We start from the raw sequence: 25,999 nt of genomic DNA on the forward strand, positions 1-25,999 counted from the left end.
GCTCTAATGCGGGTTGCTGGATTTGGTTGGTTGGTGGAATGGTTACTATACTTATAAAGAATTAATTACTTGATTTTTTTTTATGTATTAGTTAGGTGGACCGCCAATTGAGCCACTTGATGTTATTTGGCCACCACCGCCCATAGACATTGGTGCTGTTTAAAATATTAACCACTCCTTATATCGACAATGCGCCACCAATCTTGGGAACGAAGATGCTTTGTCTTTTGTGCATGTAGTTACTCTGGCTCCTGCATCCTTCAAACACAAACATAACAATACTCAGAGTTGTTTAAGTCTTCCTGCTTAGCGGGAGAATACCTGATGAATGGGTGCCACCTTATACTAAGTATATTAATAATTAATAATTCGCAATATTTCCTATAGTTAGGTGACTCATTCACGCGTCTATCTTTCTGACGTACTTTAAAATAATAAAGATAATATTAGAAATTTAATTCATGCTGAAAAAACAACGCAAACCTGAGAAGAACCGGCGAAAGAACCTCGTATGGAGTAGGATTATATCGTACGAATTATCGTATACTTATTACATGCAAATTTGCATTTGCAGTAGCCGAAACTAACGTCCAACTTATAATTCTAAGAAGTTTTACGATTTCTTCAGTGCCACGGTCGTTGAAAATATTAAAAAGGCGTATGTCGATCGGCCGTGTCTGTAGGCGACGATGGAATTGCGTGTGGAAGAGAACTGCTGAAAGATGGACTAACTGGTCCAAACCACCACATAAATTTAGAAAATGTAAGTATTGACTTTGTTTCTACATTCAATCATCTAATTTCCTTCACCGTAAATGTTGCATAGTCGTAGCGCAGCATCTTTAGTGATACAAATCTTCAAATATCTTGATTTCTTCTTAATTTACGCCTACGGGCTTTCGACAGCTCCTTAGAATGACTCAAAAGAGTTTCATACATATGACTTGATTTTAAAATAAACCAATATATTTATATATAACTAACTTTATAATAGATAGATCTGTTATAAAATCAGAATCAGCTTCAATAGAAGGTGTCGCCTACAAAAAATAAATTCTTGAAAGCGAAATAAAATTTTCTTTTCAATTGGACCGTAAACGGGTGATTTCATTACGTCTGAAGGACGAAAAATCAACAAAAACTTACTCGCACTTGATACAATGTTCGACCTTATTAAATTAAGGGTCTTTGTAAATGTATACAAATTCCTTACACGTGTCATTTTTAAAATATTACATTTAATACTACGTAATACTAGACCAGCCAACATAAGGCAGATTTTAAGGTCTTAAACGCCAAATTGGACCAATAAGTTTTTTTATTGATCTGGTTTTTTTGTTCTTCTGTCGAATTCATCAGCAGCCCGAGGTATAGAAGTAGGTTGGGTTCACACTCCCGTGCCTCATAAAACACGTAGTTCTCGCTTCAGAATTTTTTCTGGTCTGGACAAATTGTCTTCCCATAGTTGTGCACTAATTTGCCCTGATTAGTTTACTAGTCCTGCAAGAATGGCTGACATGACGAAATCTCTAAGGAAGACATTATTATCATCATCAATAGTTAAGCTAAGGGGTGTGAGTGTTTGTTAGAATGCGTTAATCTCGTCTGATTAAGAAAACTTTTTGTGTTAAATACTTAGTTGAGAAAGATTATACTTTATTACAACACAGACGGACTCGTGATGTTTATGTGTAAAATCTATACTTATCCACAATTATATACTAGTAATATTGTAAATGCGAAAGTATCTCTATCTATTTATCTTTCTGTTACGCATGTCGTTGTTGAAATTTGGCACGAAATGTGCTTGAAGCCTAAGGATCCTAACATGTGTATTTTTTTTAATTCACTCATCAGGGCTGATAAAATTGGGGATGAAAAGTTGTATGCAATTTCTTCAATTTTGATGATGATAATGTAAATATGGGTTCAAAGGCTATCGAATCATACTATAAAATACTATCATAAGGGTTAGTAATAAGGGATGAATAGTAAGGCGTCATATAGTAATGATATACTTTGTCGAGATAAATATTTGAACACTAATATTTAGGCTTTTGTATTATGTTTGTATATATTAATAAATAAAAAGCGATAATATCAAGGTATTTGGCCCCAATGAGTGTTAAATAGGGAGGAGAGATGTTACTCTATAAATTCAGTATTCATCTTTGAAGCTATTATATGTAATATATTATAATAATTTGTATATATAATTCATTTATATGTAATTGTAATTTATATTTACTTGCGATTATCGTAGATTTTTAAATGATTTTAACCTTTTTGACAACTTCACCACAAAATAGTTCATATATATAGGACCAGAATAGCATGAGGTTTCGTCTACAGATAAAAATTTGAACCATTAAATACTTATATTTCAACATTCTGCACATTATACTAACGCTGCATGCCAATAATTTATATTTTATATCTATAGCCTAAATATTACATAACTGTTGGAAAATAAACGTTAAAACAGTACGATGGAAATTGATTTTCGTGGCAAGCTGAATTCTGAAGCTGCGGTTTCAGCGAGTTATAAATAAATGCTTGCCTAATATAATATAATATAATAAGAGCCGAGATGGCCCAGTGGTTAGAACGCGTGCATCTTAACCGATGATTTCGGGTTCAAACCCAGGCAGGCACCACTGAAATTTCATGTGCTTAATTTGTGTTTATAATTCATCTTGTGCTCGGCTGTGAAGGAAAACATCGTGAGGAAACCTGCATGTGTCTAATTTCAACGAAATTCAGCCACATGTGTATTCCGCCAACCCGCATTGGAGCAGCGTGGTGGAATATGCTCCAAACCTTCTCCTCAAAGGGAGAGGAGGCCTTTATCCCAGCAGTGGGACATTTACGGGCTGCTTATGTATGTATGTATTACCTCGACTATGTTATTGTCAGTCAGATTATTTCATAAATAAGGATTGATAAACGCACACATTTTTGGTACATTTATCAATTTAAAAAAAATCTTTACAACATTAGTATGATTATAATGAATATTAATTATAATTTCAGTCCGATCGATTAATTTAAAAAAAATAAGCAAATGGGATGACGCAGTACAAACCACGATATTCGTCTATAACGAAACAGGTAAGCAATATAATATACGTATGTATATAATTTTAACCCTTTCCCTGTCCTATGGGCGACATTTGGCTCATGGTTATTGTTCAATTATTACGTCTGCTATTGACATAGAACGACTTCAATATAAAAAATACTTAAAAACTGATGTTCGTTAATGAATAAATTATATAGCACCTATAATTCTAAGTAAATCGCTTATCGTGTTCGAAAGTCTGACGAAAAAACTTACACAATTAATACGTATCTTATTAACTCGTGTATTTGTCTTACTTTTTTCTATTTCATGTCTGACGTTCGAAGATAAATAATGTCATTTGTAAGCAATACGTGCGTCCTAATAGAATTGGACCCTTTAAAATTACATGAAAACTTCGTAGGCCGTCTAATAGCTTATATGCCTCACTAGGCTTAATAACATTGTAAGAAAGTAATCTATACGTATAAAATCGTTTATTTTTGCTGTTAACGGGCAATCACAACTACTCAGTCTAGAAAGCTGAAATTTGGAACTAAGTTTATTTTATAACGCGATCATCAGAATTTTTGGAAATGACAACTTTAACCTAGAGGGGTATTGAAATACCGTCGGGGAGAATAAGCGCTGACTATGACAACTATACACAAAATACAGCGACTGAAGAAACCATATCGCTTGGTCATTCACTAGGGTCTTCGCCATGGTCGCAGATATCTTGCTTGTACAACGCTTACCAGTCTGAGAATCCCGCTATTTATATGCAGCCAAAATACTTTATCAGAAACTGAAATATGTAAAGAAAGAAAAGATAGATTTTTCTGGATAGATTGATAAAAGTAAAGTAAAGGAAGCCTGTTAATGCCCCACTGCTGGGCTAAGCCCCCCTCTCCCTTTAAGAAGATCTGAAGCTTATGCCAACACGTTGCTCCAATGCGGGTTGGTGGATACATACATATATATCAGAATTTAATTGAAATAAGACACGTAGGTTACTTAAGCAGTTGTTTAAGTTTCTTTATTTTCCAATATATTATAAAAGCAGAAATGATTGCCGGTAACCCGCAGATTTGCCTAAAAAATATTTTATTATTATCTTAATAATTACACTTGCACTCAACCAAAAATATAATTTTAATGTGTATAAGACATGTGATCGCAGCTCAAGAGTTAAGGTGATGATGTAAACAGCTGTTTAAGTTCGGTGTCACGACACAGTTGGATTAAGTAAGCAGGTTTTGAGTCAACAGAGAACCTGCAGGTCCTCCGAAAAAATATTTGCAACATGTTATTTTATAAACTGGAGGTATGTATGTATGTCCCTGTGCCTCAGAAAGCACGCAATCACCTCACGTTTGGTGCAACACACACTTTCGCACTGTAAAATGTCACTTGTGAGATTGAAATGAGACCGCCGCGGCTGAAATCAGTACATCACAAGGTACACAACATTGCGCAGTGTTTTTATTTTAAATACTATATATCCGGAGTCTGGAGCTAGGATAAGTCCAAATTGAGTCAAAATTGATATACGAAAACATACATGAGTCAGCTTATAAAAACTTTCAGAAGATTTTCAAAAAATTGGAGAAACGTCAAGCCCAAGAATTATTTTATATTAATAATGCGAATTTTATCAGAAACATGAATAATAAATTTGTTGTTTCAAGTTTAAGATTGTTAATCGAGATATTAAATAGAAAGATTATTTCACGTTCATGAACATTAAAGGGTTAAAATTTAATTAAATCTTAAACATAAACCCCAAAGAAATACTTTCGCTTGATTTAATATCGCCGTTAGAAACACTAGCAAGATGTTATTTTGTATCTCTGATTGTATATTTTTAATTACCGCTACAAAGTGAGATAAGTTTTTTTTTTTTATTTTTTTAATGGCAACTTTTTAAATATTATATCCGCAAAATGTATTAAATTGTTAATTATGCCTTTTTAAAACGTATTTTGTTCCTATAAAGTGTCCTAGAGATGTACAGATTGAAATTTATTATTATAAGCTTTTCTCTTAAGTACTATTTGAAACGGTTTTTTTTTTTTTGTTATTCATTTTATCGCACGTTTTCCTCCATGGACAACTGTTTCCAAGTAATATGTTATAATATAGGAAATTAACAAAAAACATATTATATCTTTTGTTTAAATATGTGAATTTTTACAATAAAAAAAATTAAGGCTATTTATAAACTGTAACTTATCCGAATAATCTGGCAGTATTACTTTAATTATTGGCCTTCTACAAAAGAGTTAATATATTTATAAGATTGGGTATGGCATCTATTACATAGACAAAGGTCTTGTAGAATTTGTGGGTCATTGAAGTGTTAAATTGGTCAGTTTTTCTTTCAGGCGCTTCAGTGAGATCAGCGTCGAGTGACAAATCTTATTTGAGGCACGCGAACGTTGGTCCGTCCATGTTCAGGTTCCACGCACAGCCCTGTAAGTGTCAACGGCTAAAAGCATTCGATTTGCGGATAACCCCCAAACATCGTTGTAACTTGGATGTATTGCGAGACTTAAATCCTTATTAGTGCTATAAAAGCTAGACATATATTCAGTAGTTTACACACGGAGACAGGTGTAGATGAATTTTCATATCGCGACCGAATGGAATATAGAAACGTATAAGATCAGAATGTCTGTGAATGAATGTATCGACATATTAGACTTGAATGTATGACGTCATAATGTGGATGATTTAATATCAAACTGTAATAAAAGACGAATTGTTTTTGTTGAGTCCATGCGAGCGAAATTCGATGGTAAACTTATTATTTTAGTAAAGTAGATTTTCATTTGCATTGCGACAAAATATTATTGGTTACTTAAAATTACAATAAAAATACAAAATATACACCGATGCGGGTTCAATTCACCCCCCGGGGTGGTTATAGATTTGTATAGATACACAATGATTTGCCTTCTTTTTTCGAATGTTAAATTACTGATGATATTGAGAGAAAATCCACTGTATCATCGCCTATACGACGTTTTATTAATAATGGTAATGGTAATACTTCGAATGTTGCCACTTGGATTATTAATAATTAACGTATTAAAAAAATTTTCATTACTACACACATTGTCGAGAATTTGCATTCGCTTTTGATTTTGTATTCGCTTTTGTTACTTCAATATAATGTTCCGTACGCTCTTATCTGCCTTTTGTTTTTTTTTTTTTTATCTGAGGGTAATCCTATATTATAAAATATAAGAATACTCCTGGCCTTGCTGTTGTTGATGCTTATAAAATGTTCTTTAAATCTACTATAAATTAAGTTAGTATCTATTTTTAGCTAACTTTCATAGGAACAATATTTTTTTAAATATATTTTTTTTACAGTGAAGCTTATTGGAAATTCCCCAAACCAATCTAAGGCGACATCATACAAGTCCTTGCGAGGTTATTGCAATTCTTTTGATACCAAAGCGAATGAGTGCAGTTTCCCTTATGGAATACCAGGCGATGAAATCAAAGGTTTTATTAAAATATTTTTTTATATAAGTATCTTATATTATATTTTTGCTCAATATTTCTTAGCAGACATATTAATAAATTGAATTTGGAATTCGATTCATTATGATTATGTAATCTTTATAAGAGTATATTTTTTTTATGTCACAGAGACAATTGTTTATTATGCATATTTTAAAATATTATTAATTATTATTTCCGTATTTAAAGTCAAATTATATAATTCTAATCATTCAGTAGAGTATAAGTATACATGTTTGTTTCGATAGACATAGTTACGTTATAAAAGTCACAGCTCCTGGTGAGAAAAACCCAATTTCTCTTTTGTCAGATTCTACATCTACACCATTAAAACCTCTGTGATGGCGGCCTCCTTATTCACAGAAGGCTCCCAATAAAACTCTATTGATAATTTATAAAAATATTAGTTATAATATAAATGTATGGCTATTAATAATAATGTAAGTTATTTAAATTACGATTAAACGTTACAGATAGAATTAAAAACGTTGAAAGTAAGAACTTGAGTGCTATTATCGAACCAAGTTCAGTGAAGTCAGTCGATTATGAACCAAAGGATGCGTATACGCAGATGTTAATAACTTGTAACAATGCAGGTGAATAAATTAAAAAAAAATATTTAAAAAAAAAACACAATTGATTATATCGTATTATTATTATTAATAATATTATTAAGAAGTGAAAAATTTATAATTTGTTACATACTAATTGTTTTATATGGCTAGAACTGTTCAGTAAGCTTGTAATAAATGAAATCCTACTGAACGAAAAACTACTGATGATATCGGCCTCAGTGGCGTAGCATGGGGGGGGGGGGGCGGAGGATGCGGTCCGCACCGGGCGGCACTTTGTCGGGAGCGGCAAAGTTAAATTTTAATCTTTCAGTTGAGGTTGTAATGATACTCGTGCGCAAAAGAGCGTCCGTGAAGTAGGCGATTTCTCCATTATTGTATTACGTTTTCTCTATAATTTTTCTCAAGTGATATTCTACCTTTTACTCTATGTCAAAAAAATGTTAATTTCACTTTTCAGGTTAGTGTTATTTAATAAAAGTACTCTTTTTACCATGTCCCAATTTTTTTATAATGGATTGCAAAAATAAGAGGGCGGCAAATTTGGAATCCGCACCGGGTGCTAGTGACCTATGCTACGCCACTGGTCGGTCTGATCGATTACTGCCACGGCGCCCAATCTCAAGGGAGACCAGTCAACTATACCGAACATAGTGCACTAGAGTGCGTAAACGTAGATGCTCACTCTTTACACACTCTGATAATCCGAAACTACTAACAATAGTACAAAAAGGCACTAAAACTTTACAAGAATTGAGGCTTTATGATATATTTTGTCTCTTCAAATCGTTTGAAAGGTGTAGTCACCACTGTCGAAATGCATTATGCGCCTTTACCCGACAGAGCAAATTCTATCCATTTAAAAAATATAAATGTTGTTCTTGTTTTGGTTCTTTTTTACTTTACAGAGACTAATATCAAGCTAACATCAGACATTGTTAAAGATTTTTTAAAGGTGGAGGCTTGTGATGAATTTGTATGTTCTACTGTTGACGAAGGTATAACGTTTAGTAAAAGTAACTAGTTATTGTCATAATAAATAAGTCAAAAAATCCAATTTATAATATTATATTTCTTTACGATGTTTTAACCAGTGATTGTGAGTTCCACTATAAGCCGATTTATTTTTAATATTCGGGTTTTCTATTAACTAAAAACGAATTAACAATTCTTAAATAAAAATATTTTAAGTAATAGTTATAAGTTACTTATTAATGATGTACTTTTACTGTTTATTGTCCAAACCTTCTCCTCAAAGGGAGAGGAGGCCTTAGCCCAGCAGTGGGAAATTTACAGGCTGCTAATGTAATGTATGTGGCTTAAAGATCTTAGAAACCATTTATTGCGTAACAATTCTTCTTTAATATTTTTTTTTTAAATGACACGACTCGCCTTCGAAATAGGTACAATAAATGTTAGGTACTGCCAAAAACATTTATAAAAATACCAAATACGACGACTAAAGATAGTTTCGTCACCGGATGAAGAATTTTTACAAACAAAAACAAAAAACAAGCGTTATTTATTTATACATATTCGTTATAAGGAAAACTAATATATGGTTTACTTACAGGAGTACAAACATTGATCTCTAGTAAATCACAGCGGTCCATTAAGACGATGACTTCCACGAAGAATTTGCAAGGATTTGTACATAAAGGTAATAAAAAAATAAACTTATTATATAAAAACTTATGAGTGGTTTCAAATTTTCGAAGGTAATTTTTTTTTATCATAACTGAAATATTAATTGTAATAATTTTAAAATTAATATTATTTTAATGATTCAACGAACTTCAAGTGTTCTCAAACTTAACGCTTTCACAGTTTAAGGCCCCAAGTGTGATTGGTTTTGAAAATCATTTGGTTTGTATTTCGCAGTTTAAAAGAGTAACGAATTTTAATTAGTTGTACACTCAACCTTATTTCCTCAACCTTATAGCCTCAGGATTACTAAACACATAGCAATATCCCACTTACCAAGCCAATTTTGCTAACTTGGGGGTGAACCATGTGACGTTCTGCTCATTCTGATTTGAATTAACGCATATTTAACAATATTTGTGCTCCCATACTAATGTATCGGATAGATGATATTCAAAATACGAACTTATGTCATGTTACGATACTTGAGTATGTTATTTATAGACATCATTTATTATCTTATCGTATCTTTGATTCCAATATGAAAAATCTCAAGTTGATGTTGGACACATATATTATTATAACACTAGATGGCTTCATTAATAAAACTAAACAAATACGGTTTAACCTTCATTTTTCGACATAATGTAACATAACTACTTTTTTATAAATTCCACCGTGTGTATCGTACCCCTGCATGAAATTATCAAAATCAAAATCAAAATATACTTTATTCAAGTAGGCTTTTACAAGCACTTTTGAATCATCATTTAACAAACTATTTTAAGTAAAGCTATCACCGGTTAGGAATGTAGATTCTACCGAGAAGAACCGGTAATAAACTCAGTAGTTACTCTATTATTATTTGTAACACACTTTCTGAACGCACCCGTAAACGTCAAACATGGCCGCCCGTTGAACTTTATGTCATTGAATTTTATAGATATCGAAATATCTCGATTATATGAATTTTGCGGATATATAAAGAAAACATTATTTTTTAACGATCTATAATTGTAGATAGTTTTTGATCTATCTAATTATCTACATATCTACAGCGTCATAAGCTAAGACTGACGCACTTATAGACACTGCATTTCTTATAAATATTATTTTTATAAAATTGAATTTGATTCGTTGGGAAATTACTTTGTTTTTTATCATTATAAAGTGATTGTCTTGTTAAACTACTAGTTGGACTATTAGAACAGTATCCTCCACCATAGACCAATGGCCCTCCTAATACATAGCCAATCAAAGAGAATGAGATTTAAACGTAGACAATTTCCGACTTTTTACTGATTGTTATATCCCTAACAAAAACATTTAATAATATTCGTCAGTAATATTAGCACTCGGACGCCGTTTGCATAAAGATTGATGTTGATGTTGTCAGAGATTCAGGCGTCACCAGTTCCATCATTTAGAAAAGTATCAACGGTTTTCGTAGACCAAGAACCATTGCAAGATGGCAAATCGAGTGTCGTTACTGGTAAGATTTGAATGAATACATTAAAATTGTAAAAACACAGACATATGTACTTTTATAATAAAATCAATTATTTTATACACTTATAAATACTATAAGTTGTCCTTCTATTTATGTCCTGTGACAAATCACAACAGAAGGAATAATATAAAAGCCTTGCGACGAATAAATACATACGAGCCAACTGTCATAGTAATCGTTAGAACGTTGTCGAAATAAATTACTCTCAAATATTATATCTACGATATTTGTTTTTTATTATTTGTTGAATTTTAATAACTTTTGAATTCTGAGGTCGAAATTAAATCTTATTCACAGAAGTGCCTCTTTATAAATAATCTAAGGCCATTACATTATATGTCAGAATCAAAAATAATCATTAATACTTTATTAAAGTAGGTTTTTGCAAGCACTTTTGAATCGTCATTTAACAAAATATATTTATTAAATCTACCACCGGTTCGGAATGCAGATTCTACCGAGAAGAACCGGCAAGAAACTCAGTAGTTACTCTTTTTCAACATCTAAAAATACAGTCATGTTAGTTAAATACAATTATACCTTTATACTACCTTTTAATCGCTTAGTTCGGAATATATTTGCATCATCCTTACAATATTTTATAACTTTCTATGTTATTGGTTGGCGGACGAGAAAATGTTGATAAGTTGTCACCGTTGCCTATTGATATTAGCAAAGTACTACCAACGTTGTTAGCTAAGATATCGGGCCTTCTGCCTGTAGTTACACTGGCACACCCTTCAAGCAGTAATATAGCAGTACTAAGTATAGTATACTGTTTGGCGGGAGAATAACTTATGTGTTATGAGTATGTAATTTTTATTTCGTTTTAGATACAAGTGTACCTTACAGAAGATTGAATAATAACTTACTGACGGCCAAGGGAACAATTTTAACATGCACAGGTAATTTTTGGTAACTTTTATAATATCTGTGGGTCTATTATGTGTTCACGGTCAAATCGATGAAGCGAATTTGATAAAATTCGGTATGGATAAACCTTAAACTCAAAGGAATGGCATCGGTTACTTTTTTATACATAACACTTGACGATGAACACTTAAAACTCGAGCGAAGCCGCTGGCGGCAACTAGTATTTAATAAAATATTAACAATATACCGAAACAATATAATAGTATCAAAAACTGAATAGAAAGAAAAAGTAAAGATTCTTCAAAGATTTGTCGATTTTTAATATTGAACAAACGTCACACCGAATTGTATCTTTCATCCTTGTCGTGATCAAATGAAATGATATGTTCAACTGCTCTCACGCGCTTACACTACTTAAGTTTTTATATTATTGTCGCTATATATATATATATTTATATTTTATTTTGTAACTCTCACGAAACCTACACAACAGAAAGAAACACCTTTTTCCACGAACTCCTGAACACGGCTTCTAAGCCCATACCGTTCATTAAAAGACAGAATCCAATTGAATTTTATTATATTATATTCGTTTTAAATTTACACTGGCTCACTCTCTTTTTGGCAGACTTGTGCTTATTTATTTGATTTTTTTATTTATACTTTATTGCATTCCAATAAAAAAAATCCTTGCACAATAAATACACAATAAATTATTGAATGTACCAAGTTGCATTAGGTGTGTTGCGCCTAACAATACATTTTTTTTTTCTTTTACAGGTACAAAGATCACATCAGTTTCATCCGTTCATATTCAAACTGCGTCATTTATATCCAGAAGCCCAAAAATTACAATGAGTGCCGGTAAGAAAATCAATTAGTGTTCTTTTTTTAAATACTCTTAATTTTTTTTTTATTTTTTTTTTGTTTTTTTCAGCTGTATCAACTCATTTGAATACGGAGAACAGGGATTGTTCGACGGCGCCATCTTTGCTTTTCAGTAATCTAGAAGATGTTTCGATGGGTATTTATTAAAACTTGTATTATCTGTGTAATTTTATATACAGTCATTTTTTTCTTTCTCCTTTTAAACAATATAAAAAACATAATAAAAAAACGTACGATTTTTTATGTGTACTTCCAATAATATACAAACAGCTAATTGGTTTAAATTTATATTGTGTTCTGCGTAGTCAACTGGACCGTCTTAAAATTGGCATTCGTGGACGAAGTCGACATGCAGGACACCAATATGCCGTAGCTTGCTTAATATTATTTTTTTTTTTAATTATCAGGCACGGATTATTCTGGAATTAACAGAAGTGAAAAATCAACTTCATACGCCCAATTTACAGATTATATAAATGCCGGTAATTTTGTATTTTTTTTTTTAATTTATTTATTTATGAAACTTTAGAATCGTGTCGCCAGTGTCTCCGACAGATGGAATAGCCTATTACTTTTTAATTGCTATATAGCATAATTTAAAAAATATATTTTTGCTCTCTACAACCATCATCATCACCATCATCATCATCATCATCATCATCATCATCATCATCTACCTATATATGAAAGGTCAAATAAGCCTCCTGACGGTAAGGTGGCACTATCAAGATAGACATTGTGTTGTGAAAAATATTAACCATTCCTTCCATACCCAATCGGCCACCAACTTTGAGCGCTAAGATATTAGGTACCTTGTGACCGTAGTTACACTGGCTCACTCACAATTTAAACTAGAACACAATCATAGGTACTAAGTATTGCTGTGTGGCGGAATATCTGATGAGTGGGTGGTATTTACCCAGACGGGTTTGCTCAAAGCAAACTATATTTTATATCCAAGATTGTTCAGAGAAAAAATAGTTGGTATTTGAGATGATCCACTGGATTTAAAGCAAGGGGACTTTAATCGATGTTTCTCGCGATCGATGAATAGGATACTTGCATCATGATTGGCGATAGAATAAGTTGCCTTCTTGTTAAGAGTAGAGAAAACATTTACCCAGCTGTAGGAATTTACGCGCAGCTGTTATTCCAGGTATATCTACATCGAACTTAGTGCAACAAATCTCATTCAACGATGGACCTCATTATACGCAAGACAGTTTTGGAGCAGGTACCTACGTCATTAATTTCATCATCATCATCCTCCTGCCCTTATCCCAATTTTACTTGGGGTCGGCGCAGCATGTCTTCTTCTTCCATACTTCTCTTTCAGACGCCATCTCACAAGTAACATTCTTTCTAACCATATCGTCTTCACACAATCCATCCGTCGTTTCTTACGTCATTAATTTATTTTACGTATATATTTTAATTTGTTTGGTAACATTTTTACCAAATGAGATTTTGAACTAATATTAAAAATAAAAATAATTCTAATTATTATTTTGTGGATGTTAATTTTGTCCATTTAAGGTATTTTTTTATCTAAAAAATTAAATTATCTAAAAAATATAAAAACCAATATTTTTATTGCTAAAATTTATTAATATTGAGATAAATGCTTACTAGTGCTAATATTAAAAAAGAATACGGCCGACTTAATAAAATTATAAATATAATCACTGTTCATAAAAAAGCAACATAAAATAAAATAAAGGCTTGTAATATACCCAGATGACATCTAAGGAAACTCCTAAATATACACTTTCATTCCACACCTATAGGTAGAAGCATTTTCAGATTAAAATGTCCACGAAATAAAACCCTTTGTAATTTTTTTTTTTCATAAACGAACATACATTTTTTTTTTAATTAACTAACAGACATATCACCGTCTGAAATAAATTAAATCGCTCGGATTTATTTTTACTTGTATCTTAACTCGTATCAACTATCTAACGTAGAGAGGATAAACTTGTCTTGTCCGGGTAAATTATTTTATTTTCTCTTACTTAGTCAAGTACTAAGACAATATGCTTTATGGTTGAATTTATTTACTATATAAATTCAATTAAATAATAAATGTATTTATGAAATATTCTTTTTTAACGGAAAATTAAAAAACATTTACATAACTAATTACAAAACTACATATACATTGTTGTATTAAATGAGTACCCGAAGGTAGATATGAAACCAGCGTTTATCAGATATTATAATAACCCACATGTATCAGTTTGGTAGTAGCTCAAAACCTGGTAAGGTCAAGAAGAGGAGAAACATTTACCCAGCAATGGACTACGAGCTCATACTGCCACCGCTTCATACAAATATTCGCCATTAGATCAGTTGCAGATGTGGAAAAACATTTTGTACACCCTTTTTAGTGAAAATAAGAACTCAATAAAATGTATTCCTATTTTTATCTATATTTATAGAAGTCTGTCCAGAATGTTCTTCGATATGTATCAATACGGATATAGAAACAAAACAAATGTCAATAGAAACGGGAAGTTCCCTTGAATTCAAAAATGGAAGAAGCAAAATCGACGGTTGTTCTCAATACAGTGCGAGGAGTTCGAATAGAAGCAACCGTTAGTAATATTTATTTTTAATTTGAATTGAAGTAAAACTCTTTCGGCGTGAGAGTTGAATGTAAAATTTCGAAGTCGTATTTGACCATATTGGAACTGAAATCTTAGTTCATTAGTTCAATAACGACTGCTGGTCTTCTCGAAGTACATTCTAAACGCTTGAAAAACGTTCATAAGTGCTTTTTAAAAATTTCTATGAATAACGTATATTTTTATTTACATAAGACTTGCTCTATCGAGCTATATATAAATAGATATCTTTATGATATAACGTGCATTTGACTTGACTCCGAATAATTACTATTCTGAGTCAATTAGAATTAAACATGTGGTTAGCTCAATTTAAACCGAGTATTATATTCGCCTATATTAATACAAATCGCACATGTTTGTGTTTGTATGTCTAGGTATGTGTATTCGATAATAAGCCCTTATATAATATAAGATATATATTTTTTTAGAATTATCAAATAGTTCAGGACATTCGGCTCACATCGGTCAGAGTCGGCTATTGTCGGTGCGAAATCTTGGCGAATCACTCTACGTGCCACCACAGCAGACAGTATGCTCGTCGCTTGACAAAAGTAGGTTATTTTAGAGCTACCTACCATTTTGTTTCACTAAATTTAACGCCTTCGTTGGCCTAGTGTAAGGGCCTCAATAACTTTTTTTTTATGTCAGAGGTTTACCTTTCCAACAGTGTAAGATTATACGCCGTAGATGAAGATAGGAAATGTTAATATTTCTTACGGTACCAATTTCTAAGGGCGGTGGCGACCACGTAGCACCAGGTGGTCTATTAGCTCAACCGCTTGCCTATATTATAAAAAAAGTGTGCGCTTCGGGGCGCCCGGCAGCAATGATAACTTAAACGGTCCGAAATACGGCTAGCGCTGTGGGTTTTAGTGTGAAGAGGAGGAGCCTACCTATCGCTACCGTATGCGTAAGAGAATGGGAAGCCAGATAGACTGGCGCCGTAACGCGTAACGTAACAAAACGGTTAACACTCCCATAAGAAGTTATCACTTCAAAAATCGAATGCATCATTCACACTAAATAACTTTTTAATAGTTTGAGTCCAGGGGATATATAAAGGGTACTTTTTTAATTCACCCCTTGAGGGGTGGTCACACTAACCGTGTGCTAAAGGTAAGGTACATCAATTAGGAATATAGCTAAACACTAACGTAACGTAACTATCTTTATCATTTATGAATCACATTATACTATAGCAACAATATTTTGAAGAATACAAATAATGTTAATTTTTAAATTATACAATTAATTCAATCAAAATCAACAGTAATGTGTAAATACATACGTGCTCTCGAAAATACAGCAGCGCTTTTACAATTGTGACGCTCACGGACCGCATACAAAAGAAAAATATACAAACAGTTGTGGCACTCGCATAGGAATGATATATTTTGTTTTATCGTAACCTCTGTTGATATTTGAGGCAAAATTTTGAAAAGAGAACATTTAAATAAATAATAAACTCTCTTATTTTTTGAATAATGAGACGAGATCTACGAATGTGTGTGTGAGATTTGAATAACAAAATTACTTATATTTGTCTTGAAACTTCATGTTCAATTGCTATCAAAATAAAATAAAAAAAAACACTTTCTTGTTTTTATGTTGTATTTGTTCAATCGTGTGTAATATATAAATAGATAGATAAAACTGTTACCTTTATTTATCTATAAATTTTATAATAAAGTTTTCAAATATATTTTATGTAAAACGATATACTTTTAAGCCGTCGCGTATTGGCATGGAAATTTAAATTACAGAAGAACCAGGTGTTGTCATTTTTCAAGCCTTTCTATCCAACGTTTTTATCAATATAATTCTTGTTATAGGCGACCGTTAGCAACTTATAGTATTATCATTATTTACATATTTTTACATACATTACATTAACAGCCTGTAAGTTTCCCACTGCTAGGCTAAGGCCTCCTCTCCCTTTAGAGAGGTTAGAAGGATTAGAGCGCCACCACGCTGCTCCAATGCGGTTTGGTGAATACACATGTGGCAGAATTTCTTTGAAATTAGACACATGCAGGTTTCCTCACGATGCTTTCCTTCACCACCGAGCACGAGATGAATTATAAACTCAAATTAAGCGCATGAAAATTCAGTGGTGCTTGCCTGGGTTTGAACCCGCAATCATCGGTTAAGGTGCACCATCTCACCAATCTATGAAACTGAGTTGTATGTACCTTGTGGCAGTGGTTACACTGCAGTACTAAGTATTACTGCTTGGCGATAGAATGAGTCGGTGGTACCACCATCAAGTTATATTGTTTTATAATTCAAAACAAAAGAAATCTATTTATTAATTAGTTGTTTTTTATAAAGGTATGTCTTGTATAAATGTAAATGGTATATTAATAAATAATTTATTTATTACTATAAACACACAATGCTAATCACATCTTATTAAATGTATACTAATATTAATCGGAAGAAACTGTCCGTCTGTCACGCTTTCAAGATTAAACTACTGAACCGGATATGATGAATTTTGATACGAATCAAGCTTGAACTCCAAGACTGCAGAACATTTCTAAACGTAAACGGCAACAGTTCTAAATGTAAAGACTAATTTATCTAACTAGTTTTCCCCATTATATATTAAATATAAGATATTTCAAATATTGTTAGTAAACAAAATATATTATAAATTGCTAATGTTAGGAATGTGTATATAATAAATATTTAAAGTGATAAAATTAACAGATACATATCATAAACATATGTCTATTCAAATATAGAGGAATATTACTTGTTTATACAATTTCAGAAGTGAAAATCACCCAACAGCGGAGCGTGTTGGCTTCACAGACGACTTCAATAGACGCAAGTAGCATACAACAACCGTCAAACGATATTCAAGCAAGCCCAGATACGGGTAATATTATGTCACTTACTTCACAACTTTATAACCAACAGAAAAAACCACAACAACTCGATTTTTAAGGCATTTTCTGTCTCGTACAAACACTATGAAAAAAATAGCCCACTGATTCTTTAAAGGCCAACAATGCACCTACCACCCCCGGTATTACAAATTTCTTGGTAGCCGTTTGCCACCTATACCAGTAAAAAAAAACTTCTTAACCGATAGTATCGTTTACCGACGGTATTAAAAACACTATATTTTTTACACATGACCACAGACCACAGCGATTATATATCTGGAGAAACCGTTTTGTACAAAGAGTTGGAGTACGAATCGTTTTTATCATGGTCTTTATTGGACTACTGTTTCGTGGTACTAACGTACTGGCGTACACACTTGCGCTTGTATACTTTGATATTCACTGCACAAGTTTGCTAGTCTCTGTGATTATTAGCTGTGACGAAATTTCTTCATATGAGGCCCATTAATGTTGATACCGATTTCTTAGTATAAATAGTTTAGAATTTTTTTTTTGACTGGCCCGGCAGAAATGTGGTTTCTGCTGTGAGTCCTGTCGAATTTATTTATATTATTTATTGTGTTGTTTTAACTAATGACCTTACTCAGATCGATTCAGATAAATTATAAAATTCAATATATATCATTTAAAATTCAAGTAAATCATTTGGTATAAATATGTAAAATAAAAATATTGAACAAAGACTTTGACTAACAGCATTTCGGTACTGCTATATAAAAGTATAATTGCCTAAATAGTGCCATAAACACTGAATTTAAACTTAATTAATATGATTATAAAATAATGTTTAATCTGTATCCACATTTTAATATCAAAATGAACCACAGGTAATATATTTTACAAGAGCGTTTGAATACCTTGTATATTTTATCGTTAGTTAGTTATTAAACAAAAAGTAAAAGAAAATCAATGTTCAACTAACATTATTGTAAAAAGGTTAACATTTTTACTGAGTAAATTAAAGTTTTGCGAAAAATAAGATGAATAAATATGACATTAAAATTATTTTATTAAATAGAGAATTTTTAATGTAACAATAGGATGGCGTAAAATTGCCGTTTAATAAAAACCATATTTAAATATCATTAGAGAAATTAATTTTCTTTGACATTTTATATTTTTTTGATTTATCATTATCACTAAAATAGGGAATATCGCCGATTACTCAAAACCTTCTTGCAACGACCCTATGAGCACGATCGAAAGCAATTCGAACAGAATCACGCCGAGCGCGGAGCCGAACGCTGTGACGAGTAATTTAAACGCTGCTAAATGGATTAAGGGATATGTTAATGATTCAAAGAAAGGTAATATACAATTCTAATTTTACTAGTGGTAGTGCAACGCTGCATACCTTCGGGTTGCCGAATGGGGCGGCAAACCAGGAAGTACCACTCTCTCACTAAAATTCAACTAGTGGTAGCTAAGCTGTAGCGATAGGTCAGCTGGTTTATGACAGTTTCGGAGCCCTGATCCCCCTCCCCCTATACACAACTTCACGAGTTTTCACCGTGCTTACGGTGGTTACCACCAAATGAGCAAATGGTCACTAAGATATACCTTAGTCTCCTCTTATGACCCCCATAGAAGAGACAGTGGTAGTGAATACTATTCTTTCGCCGTCACTACACGGAAAATTTTATTTTTGTTTTTCGTTTGTTTCAGATATCCAGTCTGTAATTAATTTGAGCGAATCAACTGTAACTGAATCTTTAGAACGTGCGTCTTACGCTATAAGCAATTGTGATGATAAAAAATCACTTGATGAGATGAAAAATTTATCGAATATCGTCATAAATCAAAAGCGCGCTATTAATTGTGGTAATGATATTTCATCCTAATTACGATAGATTATTAATTTATTCACGACTCAACGATCATTTGTATATTTTACTATTAATTTAAGAACATCGCATCGTTTTATTACACTGCAAGAATAATGTTTTGGCAGACTTACGATAGCTCGCTGACGTCAAGCCTTTGTAAATGACTTTGCCAGTGGTCTGGCTCAGACACGATGCTGTTCTGGTTGTCATTGATTGGTTCTTTTCTTATTCGTCAACTCTAGTTGGTTAGCTAGCTTTGAATTTCTATTTTTATGAATTGATAAGAAATGACCCATCATGAAAATAGTGTTAAGTGAACATCTGTTCTTGTGGATATTTTAGTATTAATATAATTCGTAAATTATATTTGTCTATATTATAAACGACATATTTTGTAAGCGAAATAAAAACTCCTTTGTTGTTTATTTAATGTTTTTCCAATCATTGTCATCTGTCATATCGTTTTGTTCAAAACATCCATATTTCTGCCGTCATAAATCAACAATAATTATTATTTATGTTGCAAAACACAAAACACATATGTATTAACTTTAAATATAGTAGTTGAATACTGCATAGTGAAATATAATCATTGTTTTCGTATTTTCTTTGTAGTATCTGCAAAACCTCTTGAAGTGGTCTCAACGATAAGCGTCACCGAAATCCGTCCCACCAAAGAAAATACGCAGTCGAACGAAAAACCACTAGCTTCAAATAAACCGAGTGATTCTAGAAAATTCGTTGTGGATCAAATAATTTCAGGTAAATAATTAACTAAATATGACTACTTAATATATTACGTTTTATAAATAAATATTATGTGAATTTAAGTATATTCACTTATAAAAGCGCGTCTACCCACGTTAAACAATACGTAAAACTTAAAGGTAATCCCATTTGTATTTTTTGCTGTCTGTACTCAATGTATGTAATAACCTCACGCACACTAAGACGTCGTGTACGCACGAACGCGCATTTAACGTGGAATCGCGCGTCTTCGTGAGTGAATAGATCTATAAAGCGCGATCAATTAGACCCAGTCTGATTAAATATTAGTATCTAGTAAGAGAGTAAAATTGCAAGGTATTTTAAGTATTATATTCGATAATTAATTAGGTAACATTTCTGACGTTTTAATTCTGTGATATGTTTTTGTTTTCATAATGTTTTTCTTTTCAGGTCAAGTATTTCCGAGTGATGTAACGGAATCCGTACAAGTACGTCCAGAAGTTCAAGACGCTGGTACATTATTTTTTTTAAATCAAATATATGTAATTTACGTTAAGCTTAAACCTATTTAAATATGTATGTGTATAGACTTGGATTTGGCAAGAATTCAAAATTATAGTATTATAACAATGATAATCATATTATTATTCTTATTTACTGTATTGTATTTTAAAATTAGTACCTACACAAATAATTGCCGCCTAAATTTTTGCTAAAAATATTTTCCTGTACCCAAATGTTATCTGAGAGTGTTTGCTTTTTAACCATTAATGTACTAAAATAGTAATCTTATGTAAACCTTTCTTCTGTACTTCTTATTCTTACTTTTTTCTCGTGGTATGGTGTATATAAATACCATTATAACCCGTATTCACAAATAATACTTTAGGTAGTGTAAGCAACGCTATGTTAAATAAGCCATTTCTCATAGCGTTCGTTGTATCCAAGCCTTTTCAATTGCAAGCATTACCGGGAGTAATCATCCTTCGCTGTGCGAAAGAACTGCGCCGAATACCGATCTGCGATTGGTCCATTTGCGTTACTAAGTTATCTTAAACAAACACCGAATGTTTGGCAAATGCATTAAATATTATCCCTGTATGTTTCTATTATTGTAAACATTGTCTGGTTATTGTAATTTTTCTGAATCGATTGTGAAACGTCGTCGATATATTTATGAGAGTGCCTCTCTAATGTATGTGCAATCCATTTTGTAATGGCAAAAAATAAACTTCTAATTTAAAATTTTACTTGCTGGTACATGCTCGTCTGGGCAGGTACCACCCACTCATCAGATGTTCTACCTACATCTTAGTTCCCAAGATTGGTGGCGCATTGGCGATGGTTTAAACGGCAATTCGCATTAACTGTCACTTTGACGTTTCACTGACAGTTACGTGGCCTAGACGTCTCTTTAATTTTACGCAAACATCCCATCGCTCAATTATTGTTAATGAATTGAAATGCGGATCCTATACATTCGGGCGTACTGTTAGCCCTCGTGGTGTATTGTTTGTGAATACGGGCCTTAATTTTAAACGCGATACGCTTTATAATTACACAATAAATTCAATTCTAATTTTCTCTAGCGCCACCATCGAAATCTTCGACCAATCGCAGTTCGAAAATCGGTATTATATTAAAGTTGGATCCAAAGTACGATCGCAATTGTGTGATAACAATTAACATTGATTCTAAGTCTAGAAAGAAATAGGTGAATATATATTTCGTTTTCTCTCAAAGCAGATTATTTATGAATTTGCCCATAACTTTTATGAATTCTATAATTTAATATTATTTATTTAGAAATACATTTTTGAAAGTATGGTTTAATTTTTAAATATATATATATTTTTTTTAGCAACGGGCAGTATTTCTATAAAAATATGTCATTCTAATTTTGCTGGAAGCTCTCATATCCTACCAAAGTTATTGTCTTATTGTGATGGAAATATAAATACAGATAATGAAGGTAAGTTTACACAAGCGTGCTAACTTTTTATGTCGTATAAATTAAGCGTAGGGAAATTCAAAAACTAAATCTAGTTTATTCTCCTAGTGATATAATTCAGTATCAAAACATTTATAACTTATTGTTTACTTTGTTTAATAAAACCGTTGACAAACTTTGCACATTCCAACAAAAAGCAGACACATGAATTTTATTTTAGATATTTACTAAACGGCTTCGAAACTTTGTCTAAATTTTTCATTACAAAAATTCTTTGCGTGAACCAAATTAAACTGAACTATTCGAACTGTCGCAGCTATTCGTGACATTAACAAAGTTTGTGGTTGATTTATTTTAGTTCATATTTCGTTAACGTTTTTATACAACCTACGTACCTATTTGTGTATGTGTGTGTAAGTTTTCAATGTTAATGTTTGTGTTTATATTTCATCTCCTGCTCGGCGGTGAAGGAACTCGTCGTGAGGAAACCTACATATGTTGGATGAAATTGTGCCATATGTCTATGCACCAACCGTCTATGGAGCAGCGTTTTCAAGACTTTTCCTTTGGAGGAGAACGGACTTTTTCCCAACTGAGGAACATTTACGGGTTGTTACTGTATTTTACTTTTATACGTAGGTATTAGGTATTAATAATTTGATTTTTGAACGTATTTTTAACATATATTGCCAATATTATGACTTTGACTTTATTATCAAGATTAATTATTAGTATTATGGGTACACTATTTTTTGTTTTTCGTAAACTTTAGTTTGTAGTTTTGTAGTAAATTAATATAAATCATTATTTTAGTGAACGAACTCTTAAAAAAAATGACGTCACGAATAACTTCCTGTATGCTCTGCGCCAATGCGGAATGTTGTCCAGGATGCAATCGTCCAGGTAAATATTCGATAATTAATGCAGGAATGACGTCGACCCGGGGAATAAAAAATAATCTTTCTCTAAATACATAAAAAAAGTATAATACTAATCTGAAACAATAATGAACATTCCATAATAAACAAATGTTAAACAATCACATTTTATAAATTATAATTAACTCCGACCGGCCATTTTATCAACTTGAAGTTGAAGAATGTTTAGGAATTTTCAGAAGCTATGTAAACATTGAGCTCCCGACCAATTTTGAAAAATCAATAGCTAATTTGTTTACTCATTGATCTGCTTTGGCTTTGGGCTCAAATCCCAGAATCTAGAATATCAAAAATTCATTGCGTTTTACTTCCAAGATATTCTTAGAAGAATGGAGTTAAGGAGTCTACTGTTCTGGATAAAAGTCTCGCGTCTTGCTCCTAATTTCTCACTAGTCGAATCGCAGTCCCGTCGGATAATTAGTGAGGAAATATAGGTAGCGTACACATTTGTCCATTATAATGTTTAGCACATTTGGCTGGCCTTAAAGATTGACCATAAATAAATAATAAATACACAACATCACATACATTACTCTGATCCCAATGTAAGTAGCTAAAACACTTGTGTTTTGGAAAATCAGAAGTAACGACAGTACCAGACCCAAGACAACATAGAAAACTAATGAAGTTTTTCTACGTCGACTCGGCCGGGAATCGAACCCGGTACCTCGGAGTGGCGTACCCATGAAAACCGGTGTACATACTACTCGACCACGAACGTCATCTAAAACCGTTGTTTCCAAAAACTTCTACAAGTAGATGTGACAATATAGTAGAAGTATTTCATATTTAAAACGTTTTAATATAACAAAAAAATATATATATTTTTCTGTAGTCACAACAGATATATCCATCCAAGCTGTCGTAGAATACCTTAGTTGTCCAAAATGTACATCAAGAATTGCTGATACACTGCTGAAAAATAAGGGTATGATATATTATGTTTACTTAACATTTTTTGTGTTTAACTTTTGTGTTTAACATTCCGCATAAAACCTTTTTATTTTTCTTAAATTTTTATTTAGACGTAGACAAATGTAATCACACAATAATAATAATGATTATAGATACAATCGATGATCCAAAATGGCGCGTGACAACAGATAGCCGTTATTTCAACAACTTGTTAGCAATGAAGATAGCTGTATTTAAAGATTATTGTAAGTAGAACGTATTACATTAAGTAATAAATATAACAATAAGTAAACAGTAGTTAAATTTCATTGTCTTTAATCATTTGACAGTATGCCTAAAGTTTATGGTTGAGTAGAGTTTATGTCGGAAAACTCTGTAATAATGGTGTAATTAATAGTTAACAAGATAATAACTTAATAGTGATAATAATACGAAAGGTACATGGTCATGATACATTAGTAATCTATATTACCCTGAGTTAATATTAGAAGCTCCGTAAATGTAAGCTTGCAAAGAATATCTACAACAAAAGAATATCAGGTGGCATGTCACTTTCCTGCCTTCGTGTTGTCGTAATAATATTATATCATGAATCAGATTAATTTTATTTATTGTTATACTTAAGCTATTTTTTTATAAACAAAAGATAAAGGTCCAATATTTACTAGTGTTTTTTTTTACATAATATTAATCATATCACCATATTATTATGTTAAGTAGGCATTTAACCATTTTCATCAATTTATTTTGCCTGTCGGCTTAAGTGCATTAGTTCTCACGTTTTTACATGCAACTGGTTTAATTCCTGGAATATTATCTTCCAAATATTTTTTAAATTAATTTTCATTTTTTACTATTAGTATTGTATATTCCATAATCTCTCTATTAATTGTTTTCTAACGAGATCACCCTTAAAAACCAATCATTAATTCTTTTAGTTCAAAGATGCCTAGCGCCACCTGGTAATGCAGCCGTGTACCACAGACCGACGACGCCTAATATTTACATTGAAGCATGCACAATGAAACCCAGTGGAAGACAAGACGAATACTGCCAAACAAAAATCTCAAGCATAAACACTAAAAAAAGAAATAAGCGATCTTGTTATATTTCACCAGCGTATAGTTTGATCGATATAAGAGAAAACCAAGAAAAAGAGGAATTGAAAGCGGTTTATAATATTCTTACAGCTATTGAAGGAAGAGTTCGCAGATTAAAAAACCATTTGCATACTTAGTCTGCCGATAAGCAGATAGATGGCGCTAAAAATAAAAATGGTGGGAAATTAACATGTTAACAAAAAATTTATTGTATAATTTGTATTCAATGTTTTATTTGATTGTGTTATATTGTTAGTAAAACATATTTGAAAAGTATAACAGTTTATTAAATTATATTAAGTTATTTTAAAATTATATTTACAAGTACGTCCTTGATTGAGTTGTCTTTTAACGATAATATTGTGAGGTAAATAGATTAAACATTGTAAATGATTTACCGGATGGTATAGCTCGTCTAGGTAGGTCATCGGATACTCTACCGTCAAACATTTACACTTAATATTGTTGACAGGAAAAAGAGACATAACATCTTAGTTCCCAAAGTTGGTGGACAATTGGCAATGTAAGGAATCGTTACTATTAATTACAGCGCCAATCTTTATAAGCGGTGGTGACATCTTACCATCAGGTAGACCATTTGCTCATCCGCCTACCTAAATACCTATATACCTAATGAAGTGTTACAGTGAGGTGAGGTCAGGTAAACACAAGCGAGGAGCACAGTTTTGACGCTTATAACTTTCATAATTATTATCTTGTATTACGAGACTAGCCTTAGCCTCCTATACGGTGCTACGTCCTAGGATATCATAATTAATAATATCATTAATAATGTCACATTATTATTATTATTACATTTATTATTGTAATTAATTGATCAATAATTTGTACAACTTTAGTTGATATTATTTTATAACATTTAATACTGGCATGTAACACTATTTCTTATTTT

At 32.1% G+C, this 25,999-nt stretch overlaps 1 protein-coding gene across 4 annotated transcripts; it reads left to right on the top strand.

Moving 5' to 3' along the window:
• Positions 1 to 635: 635 nt before the first annotated feature.
• On the top strand, positions 636 to 25,275 carry LOC125064186. 4 transcript variants are annotated; one of them, XR_007119577.1, is made up of 25 exons: positions 636 to 763; positions 3,034 to 3,111; positions 5,449 to 5,538; positions 6,443 to 6,577; positions 7,069 to 7,191; positions 8,076 to 8,165; positions 8,741 to 8,827; positions 10,208 to 10,303; positions 11,155 to 11,226; positions 11,975 to 12,058; positions 12,132 to 12,218; positions 12,490 to 12,564; positions 13,239 to 13,316; positions 14,524 to 14,679; positions 15,141 to 15,263; positions 17,489 to 17,596; positions 18,776 to 18,934; positions 19,293 to 19,448; positions 20,069 to 20,215; positions 20,633 to 20,695; positions 22,044 to 22,154; positions 22,604 to 22,742; positions 22,947 to 23,036; positions 23,907 to 23,999; positions 24,139 to 24,207. XR_007119577.1 is itself a non-coding variant. In XM_047671108.1 (25 exons), the coding sequence occupies exons 1-25, from the start codon at positions 661 to 663 to the stop codon at positions 25,221 to 25,223; spliced, it is 2,796 nt and encodes a 931-aa protein (XP_047527064.1). In that variant the 5' UTR covers positions 636 to 660; the 3' UTR covers positions 25,224 to 25,275. The 4 variants fall into 4 exon arrangements, 3 of the variants coding, with proteins under 3 accessions (XP_047527064.1, XP_047527065.1, XP_047527067.1); XM_047671108.1 differs by lacking the exon at positions 22,604 to 22,742 and adding an exon at positions 24,925 to 25,275 and having other exon boundaries at positions 24,139 to 24,231; XM_047671109.1 differs by lacking the exons at positions 22,947 to 23,036; positions 23,907 to 23,999; positions 24,139 to 24,207 and adding an exon at positions 24,925 to 25,013.
• Positions 25,276 to 25,999: the final 724 nt, after the last annotated feature.

The sequence above is a fragment of the Vanessa atalanta genome, chromosome 5, assembly GCF_905147765.1.
Source record: "Vanessa atalanta chromosome 5, ilVanAtal1.2, whole genome shotgun sequence".
Taxonomy (NCBI): Eukaryota; Metazoa; Arthropoda; class Insecta; order Lepidoptera; family Nymphalidae; genus Vanessa; species Vanessa atalanta.